This window comes from Idiotropiscis lumnitzeri, chromosome 19 (assembly GCF_059441095.1).
Source record: "Idiotropiscis lumnitzeri isolate Australia: NSW breed Sydney's pygmy pipehorse chromosome 19, RoL_Ilum_1.0, whole genome shotgun sequence".
Lineage (NCBI taxonomy): Eukaryota > Metazoa > Chordata > Actinopteri > Syngnathiformes > Syngnathidae > Idiotropiscis > Idiotropiscis lumnitzeri.
In genome coordinates this window covers 2,667,721-2,682,376 of record NC_142409.1, presented here as the reverse complement: position 1 = coordinate 2,682,376, position 14,656 = coordinate 2,667,721, and the positions used below count along the sequence as shown (strand labels likewise).

Sequence of the window (14,656 nt, the reverse complement as noted above, 5' to 3'; positions counted from 1 at the left end):
GCAAATGTGTGAAATCAACCAATAATAAAACAGTCGAAACAGAGCTCGTAGCACGTGCAGATCATTGTTGTAAAGGCGGATGAGAATTTGTGGCCCAAAGGAAGGCGGAAGACTGCACTGTAATTGGTAATGTTGCTTGCACAATTTTCCCAAAGGACATTGTCCCAGGTTCACTTTTCAATTTTATGGATTTTTATTTCTTTGTGTCTCACAATGAGAGGATGGTTTCTCAACCAATAACAGTGAACGCGTAAATGAATCTTACCCAGTCTCATTCACAAAGATGTGACTTCTGTCTTTGAAACACACGCACTGTCCCAACGCTGCAATATTTCTACGCTTGTTCTACATACGTTGCCACACTTAACTAATGTGTACCCATGATCAAATGAACAATGTCTTTGAGAGTTGAATCTTTTGTAAAAAAAAAAAAAAAAAAAAAAATTACATTACCACTATTTTTTTGTATAGTGCTGTTAAGGCATTATCGTGGTTGCAACCTGATGTCTTTAACTATGTCTGCATGGTACAAACATTATTTATACCATGTAACTAACTGTACAATATGCAATAAAAAAAAAAAAGAAAGTTTTAAAAAAAACTCTATGCTTTCAACCTGCACTCTCGAATACTTGGTGCATTTCTACTACGCATACACGTCAATGAGGAGCATAACGTGCTGTGTGAGGATTGAAATTAAATCCAAGTCCACATTTGCCTCCTACACAGAACCCAAAGAAGGTGACATCTTGCCAGAGCTGCACGTCCTGCTTTCATAGAGACACAGCATCCAGATCATTAAATGACATGAGTGAAAGTCTCTTGTGTGACATGCAAGTTACTATAAAATACTTGTCAAAAAGGGACAAATGTTTTCAACGCAATAGGCCGGGAGAACACTTATCTCCGAGCGTTCACAAACAGATGTAACGGCTCCGCCACTATAGAATATTTGCTTTCAACATAAAAGCAATTCTCTCCTGTCTTTCTGGGATTACATTACAACCATGTGCTGTTTTGCCTCCATTATAGCTCTGATATAGTTTGCATAAAATGTTTTATTCACAGGCACTGTAAAAGTGTGTTTATAACCTAAAATCTTTCCTAGTCTTGTACACCCTGGACAGGTCAGCAGGCATTTGCAAGGACTTATAAAAAACATTTCACAATTTAAACTCATTAATGAACATAACAATCATGTTTTTGGAATGTAAAAGGAAGGACAAGAACATGCAAACGTGAACATGAGGATATTTGAATCCCAAACCTCAGAATTGTGGAACTGGATCAACGTGCCTGCCACAAAGTGCCATTTAAAAAAAATAGGGATGGATTATAGATCAAGATAAACATTAGTCACCACTTTCCGACATGCAAATATTTGGTTAATAATCTCCTTTGCACAGTCTCTTACAGAGACCATCTCTGACAGTGCTTTAGGCTGGAGGTCGACGTAAAAATACGTCCTCATTGTATCCGTTCTTTACACACACAAACTGAGTTGCACTTATATGAGGCACACGCATATGGCCCGAATAAGACTCACAGCTGCGCCGGACATGTTATAAAACGGATCGTGGAGAAGTATTATAAAAACAAAGGTAAACATGCACTGAGACAGAAAATGCCTCACTGATCATTGCCAAAAGTAAATACTTTGCACTTCTGTAAAAAATTAAAAATGCATGTTCCTGCCAGAGCAGAGAAGACGGGAAAAAACGCCTTCAGGACACTATTTGTAACATCCGTCTCTCCAGTGAAAACTGTGCTAAAACGAGGGGCCAAAATCAAATAAATCATATGCTGTATGTTCGCAGAGGAGGCCGTCGTTTCGAAATGTTGTTGATGAGCCGTTTAATGTTGCGCAGCGGGTAGAAGCAGGTGTTGGTCATCAAAGCCGAACATGCATGGTGATAAAGCGCTGCAAAGAAAATACAAGAGGTAAATGGAGATAAAAAGGTAAACACGTACGAGGGGGGAAAGTGAAGCTTTGCAGCGCAGAGCAAATTCCTCCCTGCCGACACATACGGGGTGAAAAATAGCAGCAGTTAATCAGATGTTCCGCAAGGGTTATCAGCAACCTTCAATCGATTGTTAGGAGTCGGGAGTGTGTTACACTTCAGCTCATATCTCACTCCTCCGTCTCATGCCGCCATCACTCCAAGCTGGAATGTCTAAAAGAAGACGGGTTGGCGAAAAGAAAAACCCAACAAGAGGGATAATCTCGGGCCTAATCACAACTGGCATCTTGTTAAATAGGAGAGTTATGGCGTGAGACGGGGAGATAGGATCAGGGTGGGTGGGTATTTGCGTGGGTGGGGGAATGAAATGTGTGTGTCCAGCGCTTGGTGTGAGACAGTGATGACTTTGTATGAGAAATGGAATGTTGTCTTATAATTAATCCTTGCAGTCTACCTACTGTGCGTCTCTGCATGAGAAAGCATTCCAAGAGGGTGCGATTTGTCCACACTACCCATTAAGGTCCATATTCTCACATTTTTTTCAAACGCGCCCGGCGTGGGTGCTTTCAAGGTGTGATTCTTCTGACACACTACGCGTAACCTGGACATTTATGCACATACAAAGAGGCGTGACATGATGAAGTCTGAGGGTGATCCTTTCCGTAGAGTTTGAATTCCACATTTTCAAGTGAAATTAACTTGCATAGTGGATTGGAAAGTTATTCTGATCATCACCAGTGAAGAGAGTGTTTTTAACAAATCCAGTATCCATGCTTGATGCAACCATGCAATAGAAAAGCAAGGTCAAGTTTCCTCCTAATTATGCTTGCACGTCACCACAGAACTTCACAATCCTACAGATCAGGTGTGGAAAAACTACGGCCCGTTATGCGTTCCAATCCGGCCCGCTGAACTTGAAAAAAATTAAATGAATAAACCTTGTTAATATTTTATTTTCTAAATATTGTGGTTTTTCAAAGACCTATATATTGTTGTAATGCTTTTGTTCACGTTCATTTAAAATTAAATGTATTTTTTTTCTCAGGTGAGATGAGGTTACCAAAACACTCCCTCCATCTGCTCCTGGTCCAGCCCCTCTGTCAATCAAAATGTATGCCCACCCCTGCTATAGATTATACAAAAACACGATTCATGCTACTCACGGGTGAAAGAAAAGTTCACTGGTGCTGAATTATTTTCAACTAATTAATATGATTTAATGTCTGCATTTGGTGTAATGTAGTGATAGATTACAACTGTTGGGCAGTTGGTGAACTTGTATGGGCCAGGAGTGTCACTGGCTGTCGGAGGAACTGAAATGACTGGAATATGTCATGTCATGTCATTATCCGCACCGCTTATCCTGTAAAGGGTCACGGGAGGGTGCTGGAGCCTATCCCAGCTGACTACGGGCAAAAGGCGCACTACACCCTGAACTGGTCGCCAGCCAGTCACAGGACTGGAATATGATTTTTCACCATTACGGGGCACTGAACTTATTCCAGCCTCAGAGGAAAGGCGCTAAGTCTTTGGGAAAACATTTGACTCCATCATCCAAATGTTGCTCCCCCAAGATGCATACATTCCATGAATGTCGACAAGTGACACTTAGGTTGATGAGATGATCTGTGCGCCTTTTCTGACTGAAGCAAATGGAAGAATACGCCCCAAAACTTACCTATAAGATATAAAAATAATGGAATCCAATGTAGGCATCAAATGTTCATCATAAAACCAATAAATGCTATATAGAGTAGTGGTCAAAAGATTGGAAACAATAATTCAAACTTTTTGACCGGTTTCGTAGGTCATTATGGCATTGGTCAAGATAAAGCTCCATTTCTAAATATAAAAATGGGTATTCCACAGGGCTCCACACTCGGACCTATACTGTTTGGTCTCTTTTTAAATTACTTGGCCGTAATCTGTGATGGTTTCAGTTGCCAGCTGTAAACTGATGATACAGATCTCTATGCACCCGCCAAGGAATCACAGCAAGCTGCTGATGTTCTATCTACATCCTTGGTCAAGCTCAGGCAGTGGCTCATTTAACATCAGTTGGTGCTTAATCTTTCAAAAATGGTGTCAATGTGTTTCACGATAAAACATTAAATTCAGAAAGTAAGCTTGCTATTCACTAAAGCCAAAGTTCCCTCGTCGTCCATTTGTTTCTCTGAAATCTAGTGTTTTAGAAGCAATCCTGAGACACAGAACCACCCAAACTTGACATGCAGGATTAATTCAATGAGAAAAAATATTTATATATGAAGAGCCATTAATAAAACATTCAGTCAACTTGTAATGACAAAATCATACCTCATAATGTAAACAGGCAAAAACAAACAGCTGCTTGTTTTTCATTAATGCATTTTTTTCTTCACTGATCGAAAAGGACTTTGCCGGCTAAGAGTTTTTATTTCCACAAAGTCTTGCATTCCTCATTTAACCTCTGGCTAAAGCTGTTGAAGCTAAATTGAGGTGACGTGTCCGGTGGTCTTCTGTTCTAGTCTTAGGGCTTTCGACAGGAAGTGTTTCAAGACGATTTAGCTAACAAGGTCCAAAGCTGCTTTTCTGCATCAAACAATTGACTCTTTGATGGAAGCCAGCTAATTATTTGGACACATTTCTCTGCAGAGAAGGTGCTTATTGTGCGCATAGACGCGGAGATATGCAGCCAGGCTTTATAAGACGTGGAAATCTTCCCTGCACCCACCGGTGCTGTCTGACCTGCTTCATCTCCTTCAAAGCTTCCTGGCTTGTTTACCATTAAATGTTCAGAAGATAACGCAGTGGAGGTCTTGCTTGTTGACTTAGGTAAGAGGTTGTTACAACTCAAGTGTTGCTATGCGATCCTGTGCAGCGAGCAGGGGGAGAAGAGATTGAGTGATGAGTGTCAAGAGTAACAGTAAAAGTTTTCTGGTCTTTTCCTGTGTCGCTAGACACTGGCAAAATGAGAGTGAAGTCAAATTGATGCATTAAAGGTGCAACATGTATTTGCAAGGGTGTTGAACAGCAGGGACTCACACAGGCACATTTCATGGAGAAAGGCTTTGTCAAAGTAAGTTTCCAGACATGTTAAAAATATGAAATGTCATATCTAAAATACAAATAATCCCCAGAATTTAAGCAACATGACCACGCATACATTGGTCAGTGTCAGCTGCAAGGTCGCCATTATCAAATTATGGAGAACAGTGACCCAATCGGAGCAAAGCTTATTTACATGCTGACAATTTTTTAATATTAATGACAAAATTGCCTGTTAAAAATCACCCGCATTTCTGACCGAACTAAAATAGCGTGAGAAAACTACATTGCAAAGCCAATAAAAGGACATCAAAAAATTTTCAAATGATAGTTGTTACTTTGTATCAGCAAGTACATAAGTACTCGCTTGAACAACTCTTGTTTTGGAATATTAGAAAAGTAGGACACAAAAGCACAGTTAAGTTATAAGGTATAACGCTTGAAGTTATGAAAAACAGTAGTTTGGATGTCCAAGTTAATTTTTCCACAGAACTGAGAACGGCTGAGAAGTGAGAGGTCCTACGGTATTTTCAAAGACACTCCCCATTGAACGTTTCATGTTTTCTTTATTCCACTAAATCATGTCCTGCACTCTGCTCCAGGTTGTCCGGCTGCCAAGCACCTTTAAATGTGAATGACAACAGGACAACATTTGGAGTTACTTTTTTCTGACCTATGAAAACGAATCAGCTTTCTGTGCATCCTTGGCTTGTCTTGACCACAAAGTAACAGCTCTGCCGCAAAAACCAAACCCGATAGGAATAGCACATTTTCCTCTCCTGGTTATTATAGCACATCGCTGTGGTTTCAGATATTTGTTCCGCAGTATGTCGCTATGTGTTATTTGGGTGAACAATGACAACTTGTGTTTGTTTTTCACATTCTTTGTGGTCACACACGTGAGGGCCTGAGCCAAGATTAAAATACGGGACGTCTCAACTGTGTGGCAGACTGAGCCGCCTGCATTTTAGCCTCATTTATTTCGAGTCACATTTTGGAACTGAGGATAACTAAAATAAACAGAACAACAATTAATATTCACTTGTGCCGTCTATTTAGTCTGGTACCCATCATACTGTCCCTTAATGCGTATAAACTCAGACTGACTATGCTGAGTTCTGATCTGTGTACAATTTCTGTTACTTCATGGCTGTAGGAGTGGTGTTCCGAAAAAAATATATGCGTCCCATCAGAAATTGAGGAACCAGGACGGCATTTGAGATGTCAACATCAAAACAGTAGAATACGGTTTGCAGTGTTACGTGGGTTTCCGTGTCATAAATTGTGATCGCTGTTGCAACCTCTTGGGCTATCCCCTCTGAAAATATTTGTCCCCCTCACTTTCATCTAGACACAAATATATTCAAACAGGAGCCCCCCTGAGCTCGGAATACAGCGGTCAAAATTTATGGCACCTCCTCCTTTATGCTGTTGGCGTAATAATTCTTCTCTTTTGCTGTCAAACTCACAAAACACATTCACACGCAAGCTGCGGGTCACAAATTCTGATGGGTCGCTGATTTTTCCAGAAAAACTGAATTTCGTTGTAAATCGAGGACCGTAGGCCCAACTGCAAAAAAGCGACAGTAATGTCCTCTAAGTTTCTCTCGACATTGTAAGAAACACAACCTCGACCGGCAAAAAGTTTGGACACCTCTAAAAGTTCTCTGGGAAGTGTTCTCCCATGTGCACTAAATTTAACTGAACGATCAACAACACAGACAGTTCCCTCTCCAAATGCGGCCATTAAAAGATGCTCACATTTTCCACTAGAGAGGAAAGCCGTAAAAGCGTGAGTTCATGTTTAAAAGTCTGCATGTGTTTGTCTGCGTAGGTCACAAGAAAACAGAATGGACATCACAGCAAACAAGTCCGGGCAAGCCTTAAACTGCGGTCACTAGCGAGCCACGTCAGTACCCGCAGTGTGTCACACAACCTGAGTCACACAGCGCACACTGTCGCAGTGGACCGGAGCTTGGTGGAAAGCAGGACGTCCGCAAGGTCAACAGTGATGAATGTGCTATTCTAGGAATGAAGATGCAAAAGAAAGTGGAAAAAATGCTTCTGGTCCCCAATTAGGAGTTTTTCCACTACTTGCTATGTTTCACAGAGGCCCACGGCGACCGTGTGATGAAAGCTGAGGTGACTGGGCCCTTACGTGACTCATGCGCACTTGTGGGGGAGTCAGACAGTTCTCAGTAAGTCCGCTGGGCGTAATGCAGAAGCTACTACACGGGTTCGTGCCTCGGGAGAATATTTCCAAAAATGAGCTCTTGGTCTTGTGCTACTGTTGCAGACGGCTGTTCAGGACATCATTCCAAACTGAAGCATCGGGTTTAAGTCTTGACTTCACACACATGGTGGGTGTATGAATAGACTTTAGGGACAAAAATATTTGGACACCTGGCTGGAATACAGACTAGAAATGGAAATAAAGGATAACAGGGAGTTGCCGTCCACACTTGCAGAAAAGTTGTGTTTGTTTTGGGGAATCTTTCAAGAAACATTTGTTCAGTACCAAACACATCCAAACCTGTCTTTCTGGACCTTGTTTTGTAGACTGGATGACGCACAATCGTGCCAGAATTGACAAGCCAATGTCACTGACAATCCTAGACAAGTAGACTGTCGTAGCAAGAATAAGAATATACTGAATATTAAATAGGAATAAGCAGCATAGAATGGTCAAAAAATAATAGCAAATTTAAGATGGAACGAAGGGATCAAGCCCAAGTCACTGATTGAGCGATTTACAAATCAGTTCAGAGCTGATTCTGTCAGCAAAAATGATTTGCAATAATATGTTCTACGTGCTTTCACGAGTCAAAACATGGCATTATGATTGATATTGTGTTTATGGAATATGGGTTAAACGGAAAAACCCCATCCGTTTTCAGCCATCTCAGGGGGCGGCCATTTTGTTACGCTCTGTTGACTGAAAATGACCACGTTTGCTCCGGGCTCAGGTAACAACCAATCATGACTCACCTGTTTTCTGAAGCTCGGCCATGATTGAGCCCCGAGCAACCGTGATGGCATCTTCAGTCGACAGAGTGTGACAAAATGGCTCCCCCCTGAGATGGACAAAAACGGGTGGATTTTGCCGCTTAACTCAATATTCCACAAATGTAATATTAATCACAATGCCATGCTGCAACGAGTGGGGTTGCATAAAACATCCATCCATTGTCTGTATCGCAGGGGGTGCTGGGGCCTATCCCAGTTATCTTCGGGCAATAGGCGGGGGACACCCTGGACTGGTTGCCAGCCAATCGCAGGGCACACACACACAAACAACCACTCGCGCTCATACTCATACCTAGGGGCAATTTAGAGTATTCAATCACCTGCCATGCATGTTTTTGGAATGTGGGAGGAAACCAGAGTACCGGGAGGAAACCCACACAGGCACAGGGAGAACATGCAAACTCAGGTCGGAGCGGAATCGAACCCGCGACCTCAGCACTGTGAGGCCATTGTGCTAACCAGTCGACCACTGTGCCACCCTGCATAAAAAACATTCTTGAGAATAATGGTTTGGGTTTGACTTCCAATTTAAGTAGGTCTACAGTGAACTTGTTTCCAAAGATATTGAGCAAATATATATAAAGTATGAAGCGCTGGTGTCTTGCATATCAATGCACCAATTGGATGAAATGAAAATAAATAATCCATTCATTTTACAAGGGTGAGATGTTATCCAATTGCATGAGCGAAAACTTGAAAACAACTGAACACTCATTTGCACCACTGGCAAGTATCTCACTGATAAACATCATCTAAGTGTAAAAATAAGTTAACAAATTATAGTAGCAAAATGTTGACACTGAGCGAAGAAAGCGAAGATCTCCGCCTCACGAGTAATTTTGTGCCTTTGGAAGTTGTAATAGACATTCCAGTGTTAAGTTTTCTTGAATGTCTGGAAGTTAAAGTTAAGATTAAAGATTCAGGGATCTATCCCAACTATAATAATATATATATATATATATATATATATATATATAATAATATATAATAATAAAATAATAATACAAGATCGAAGGCTCATCTTCGGATATGCTGCCATGGATATTACGGCCCTGGATGAGGACCCACTCCACTGAAGTCATCTTCCTGCAGCACTTCATTCAATTGACTCTTATATTATCTCATCTATTATTGCATAGCATCATTGTATGTGTCAAATGTTGCCCAGTTGGCATCCATTGCAGCCTGGTCATCCTGGAAGGGGGATTCCCCCATCTGTGGTCCCTTCTCAAGGTTTCTCACTTTTCCCCTAATGAGGTTTTGTGAGTTTTTCCTTGCCCTCCTGGGGGTTAAGATCGGGGATGTCGATTGTGGCTATGTAAAGCCCTTTGAGACTGTCTGTGATTAAGGGCTATACAAATAAAATTGACTTGACTTGACTTGACTAATACAATGCAATGAGTCAACATTGTAATCAGATCAACACCGTCTCTTGTGTTACCTTTGATTTGGTTTTACTAGCACGGATTAAGTTATTTTTTAGGGTTCCTGTTTGGTGAGCACCATTTGTGAAACAAGGGCCTGTGTGAGCTATGTTTATTAATCTAGTTCTATCAATCCTCTAATTATTTCAGGCATTTGGCTGCCTTGCCTTTCTTCCTTTCATTTATCTTGATGTGAATTTAACTTGTGTTGCAGATAACATCCAGACTTTCGGGGCCTATATTTGAAACGAGGTAGGACCACCCGAATTGGTTTTTCTAGTACATACTGTATGTCATACAAAGTGTCTTGAGCGAGAAAAAAAATCTAATCGGTTGACACACAGTAGTCAGGTCTTTTTCATTTACAAGCTTCTACTGCACGAATATGTAATTATAATTCATGGAGGAAGTTGAGGATGGCAGTCTACTAAAAATCTGAGGCAGTTGTCAAAAGATGCACGAGTTGTGATTTATCAAAAGTGGGAGCCCAGATGTGGCTCAGCACGGAAGCCCACACTTGAACTGCCACAGCATTGGAATACCACAATCACGCTATATGACGAGTCAAGAAGCCGGGACCTTTGATATTTGAATTCATAGCAGTCTCCTGTGGGAAGATCTTGGATCATTACATTATGTTGCAACATCCATACTCTGAGGACCAATAATAAATAGCGAACAATAAAGCTAAAAAAAAAGCTGCTTGCAATTCTATTCATGTGTGGTTTTGAATGAATCATATTGTTAAGGGTGTAAAATAAATTGACATCAGCATGTAAAGTGAATGACAATCGGTGTGGTCCCAAAGACTCCTTGAGTCTGTTTATCTTCCGACGCTCTGTTTGGAGTCTCCAAGTAAACACTGCAGCTGCTAATGGAAGGAAAGGTCCTGCATGGGCTTTTTTGTTCCTAAACTTGGAAGTGACTAAAGCGGTTATTACCAGTGGAGCAAATTAAAGATAGATTTAATTTGGTTGGCGTGAAAAACGCAAGCAATATGCAAACAGAAAAAAAAATCATCAAAACAAAAGTGAATATGTGAAAGTAATAATTCAATGTGGAAATAAACATATAAAAGTGGAAGTGATTTCCCTACCAAGTGTCTCAAAACCACCTGTTCCCGCACTTTGACTCGCTTTGAAGCACAATTGCGCACAAGTCTCTAACACACGACTCACCCAAATTAACGAAGCTCATCACCATATCAGCGTCGTTGAGAAAGGCCGCTTCTTGAAATGCGGCCAGTGGTGGGCTGCGTGTGGTTCGCATGGGCTCAGAGCTTTCCGACACGCTGTCCGCTCGGCTTGGGTCCCCGCTGGAGATGGTGTTGTACAGGTCCAACATGAACAGCGGAGCCGAGTTGTATTTGGCGTGGGACAGATGCGGCCTGGGTCTGTGCGGCAGACCCAGGATGGACAAGATCTCCTTCTGCATTTCCCTCCTCTCGTGCGTCCTGAGGCGCCGCTGGATGAAGCCAGGGTGCGCTTGGCTGCTCCGGTCCAGTGAGTAGTGGCTCCCCGCGGCCGGGGAGGTGCAGTAATAGGCGCCCAAGCACAATCCGACCAAGGCAAGCCAACCGAGGGTCATGGTGTTGTGTTGTCCCACTGCGCTCTCGAGGGTTCCCGCTTGCGAGCGCGTCAATCGCCTTGTGCAAAGGTTAAAAAAGAAACGTGCGTAATGGAGACCAAAAGTTGATAAGAACGCGTCGGTTCAGAGCTCAGAAACTGTAGTGCACTCTTGCGTCAAGCCATTTGAAGGATGTCCTAATGATAACGCACAAAACAGCGTTTGTCCAGTTCTCATTGCGTCCCGCGGCGGTCTGTATTGCCTCGGGACAAAGTGCACCATGTGAATGTGATTCTGAGCGCCTCACAACACAAACATGTCTTCAATGGTCGCAAGTGAAATAACTCCTCTGGGTGAAGCCATGTCGTGATCGCGGGCGGGTTAACTCCTCGATAGCGGGCAAAAAATGCGTATTGACAAGAGCGAAATGAGTCAACCACCTCCTCCTCCTAACAGTCTGAGAGTCTAGCAGGTTGCACTCCACAATGTCCGATATAGTTTGTGTGCGCGTGTACGCGCGCGTTCTGAAACCGCCCACTCCGTGCGCACTTAGCCAGAGGTGGAGCTCCTCAAACCAAAAGGATATCACATTTTCATATTTGTGCGCCAAACAGCATATCCATACTCTTCTTTATATGTGTACGCGCGTAACTGTACTTCCACATTCTTGATACAACGTGTACGTGGTGGCAATTCCAGGTGCTCAAGCTACAGGTGTCTCAATGTTATCAATTTCAAAATAACATAGCTGCGTAAAAAAGTCCCAGTTTTAAGAGACTACTGAGGAACGTAATATGAAGCCTCCAAATATCCAATGAACAACTCCACTGGTGTAAAAGAAGGTGTTAGTACACAGCTAACGGAAACAAGAATACATGTTCCCTAGTTGAGGTGCGACCCCTAACGACGAGGTTGAAAACAGCATGCCATTACGCACACTAACCAGCCTCAACACTAGACCCACCTGAACATCCATCCATCCATTATCTATACCGCTTCTCCTCACTAGGGTCGCGGGGGGCGCTGTAGCCTATCCCAGCTATCTTCGGGCAGTAGGCAGGGGACACCCTGAACTGGTTGCCAGCCAATTGCGGGGCACACAGACACAAACAATCTTCCGCGCACACACATATACCTAGGGACAATTTAAAGTGTCCAATCAACCTGCCATGCATGTTTTTGGAATGTGGGAGGAAACCGGAGTACCCGGAGGAAACCCACGCAGGCACGGGGAGAACATGCAAACTCCACACAAGAAGGTTGGAGATTGAATCTAGGCCCGAAGCTGTCTCTCACTGTGAGGCCATCGTGCTAACCAGTCGCCCACCATGGAAATAGGATCCAATACAAGAGATGCGACTTAACAAAAAGGCGAAAATAAATGTAGGAAGTAGCATGATCCATAATATGGAATTTTTTTAATCTTAAAGACCAAGATACAGAGCATAATTTTCGATGAAGTTGGGACATTGTGTAAAATTTGAATAAAAACAATAAAAAGTCATTTTCAACCTATATTCAATTGAATACAAATACAAAGGCGGGATATTTAGCATTCAAACTGATCAATGTATTTTTTTTGTTTGCTTGTTGACAGTCTTTGATTTATTTCTTTTGCAAAGATTTACAAATTTTGAATTTGATGCCGTCAACATGTTCCAAAAAAAGCTGGGACATGGGCAACTAAAGATTGAAAAGGCTGAACAATTATCAAACACACCTGTTTGGAATATCCCACAAATGGACAGGTAAATTGTAAACAGGTGCACTCATCTGTTCAGGATTAGGGATAAAAGGTGCATCCTCGAAAGGCTCAGTTCACATGCAACAATGTAGCGAGGTTCAACACATTGTGAACAACTGCGTGAGCAAATAGTCCAACAGTTTAGAAAGTTTTTCAATGCTCAATTGCAAGGAATTTAGGAATTTCATCATCTACATTCCATGCCAGCAAGAGCAGAGAAGATTAGCAGTGAGATATGTGCCTGAGAGTAGAATCAGTCCACATATCAAATAGTTTTTGGGAATCATGTACGTCGTGTCCTCCGGGGCAAAGACGAAATGGACCATCCGGATTGCCAGTTCAGCCAGGATCTGTAATGGAATGGGGTTTGTTTGTGCCCATGAAATGGTTAACAACACTTCACATCTGTGAAGGCTCTATTAATACTGAAAGGTACATTCAGGTTTTGGAGCAACAATAAGCTGCCGTCCAAGAAACCTCTTTTTCAGGGGCGTCCCTGCTTATTTCAGCAAGACAATGCCAAGCCACGTTTGGTACGTGTTACAACAGTGTGGCTTTGTAGTAAAACACCACGAGTACTAGACTGGCCTAAGGTAGTTCAGACCTGTCTCCCATTGAAAATGTGTGGCTATTGATCTGAAATATTTGAATAAAATAAATCAAATAAAATCCCCAAAATAGTTTTATTACACGTTTCACAAATGTTGACAATGCGAGCCTTTAGTTACAATGCATTCAAATAGTTGTAAATGATATATGAAGCTCTCAAATGGTCCTTTGATTGACCTTTGTGAGCTCCACTGGAAGGTATGTCAAACTTGTTCAGTCATTTCAGTTGAAGATGTTGGTGTCCACACCTTCTTAAATGTTGCATGCCATTTGTTTATGGTTTGTCTGTTTGGTGGCTGCTTTGAAAATTCTATCCAAAATCTGCATTGAACACGTGTCTTTAACTGATTCTATCACACTCTAAGACACTAAATATCTTCTCCTTTCCAGTGAACGGCATTCTAGTAAATCGCAATGAAATCAGTGTCAACGACTTACGCAAAATGGAAAAACATTTTGACGTAACAATGGTCAGACAAACTGAATTTGTACAGCAAGTATGGGAAAGAATTACACCTACAAATCTTCAACACTATCCTCAGTTCCCACATGTTGTAACACAGAGGTAAAAAGCTTTCCTATGATATTACAAAAATGATCACACGTGACAGCAATACTGTGACAAAACATAACTGTGAGCTTTAGATATTGGTAAATCTACTGAAAATTAAATAGATAATTTTAGTACAAAAAGAAAGGTTTGCCTGAAGAAAATGTAATTTCGGCTCAGGATGGAACTGTTAGATAAAAATAAGGCCTGTGTTTGAACTTGGACGTCGACCTCTGTTTTATGGGGAGCCTCAGTTGAATACAGGCTAGCGCAGTTCAAATAGTTGTGCGTTCATATTTCAAATCGCCCAAAGTACGGGGATTAGTAGCCAACTGTCATTTTTTGCCACGCTCCAGTCCTAACTGTGCTCGGAAGCATAGCGCAGTCTGCGGTGGTCTTTACTCTCTGTGACGCTGCCTAGGCCATGTGACAATGTGTGATGTCACGGTCTTAACAGAAATCAACTAATATGTGAGCAAAGGGTGTCATAGTGAAGGGAAGCCCAGTAAAAGCAAGAAAAGGTCACAGCAAGATAACGGCCTAGCTCAAGTTAACTATCTATTCAGATGCACCAAAGAGGCCTAATCTATCAATGTTTATATTTGTAAAGTTAATGTAAATCATATTAATGCATAATCATCTCTTCCCTGAGCCATTAAGTTGCTGTGTTGAGGAGTTTGTCTTCCGATGATTCAAATTTGATCTAAATTGAGTTGGGCCTTTTTCTTATTAGAAAAGAAAATTCTCC

General features: G+C 41.8%; 1 protein-coding gene across 1 annotated transcript in view; it reads right to left on the bottom strand.

The window, feature by feature from the left end:
* Nucleotides 1-11,456, bottom strand: part of bmp6 (bone morphogenetic protein 6) — a 49,822-nt gene extending 38,366 nt beyond the window's left edge. The window contains exon 1 of the mRNA XM_088283416.1: nucleotides 10,618-11,456. Coding sequence (XP_088139542.1) covers nucleotides 10,618-11,026 — 409 coding nt within the window. The 5' untranslated portion in view covers nucleotides 11,027-11,456. The remainder of the gene's footprint in view (nucleotides 1-10,617) is intronic.
* Nucleotides 11,457-14,656: the final 3,200 nt, after the last annotated feature.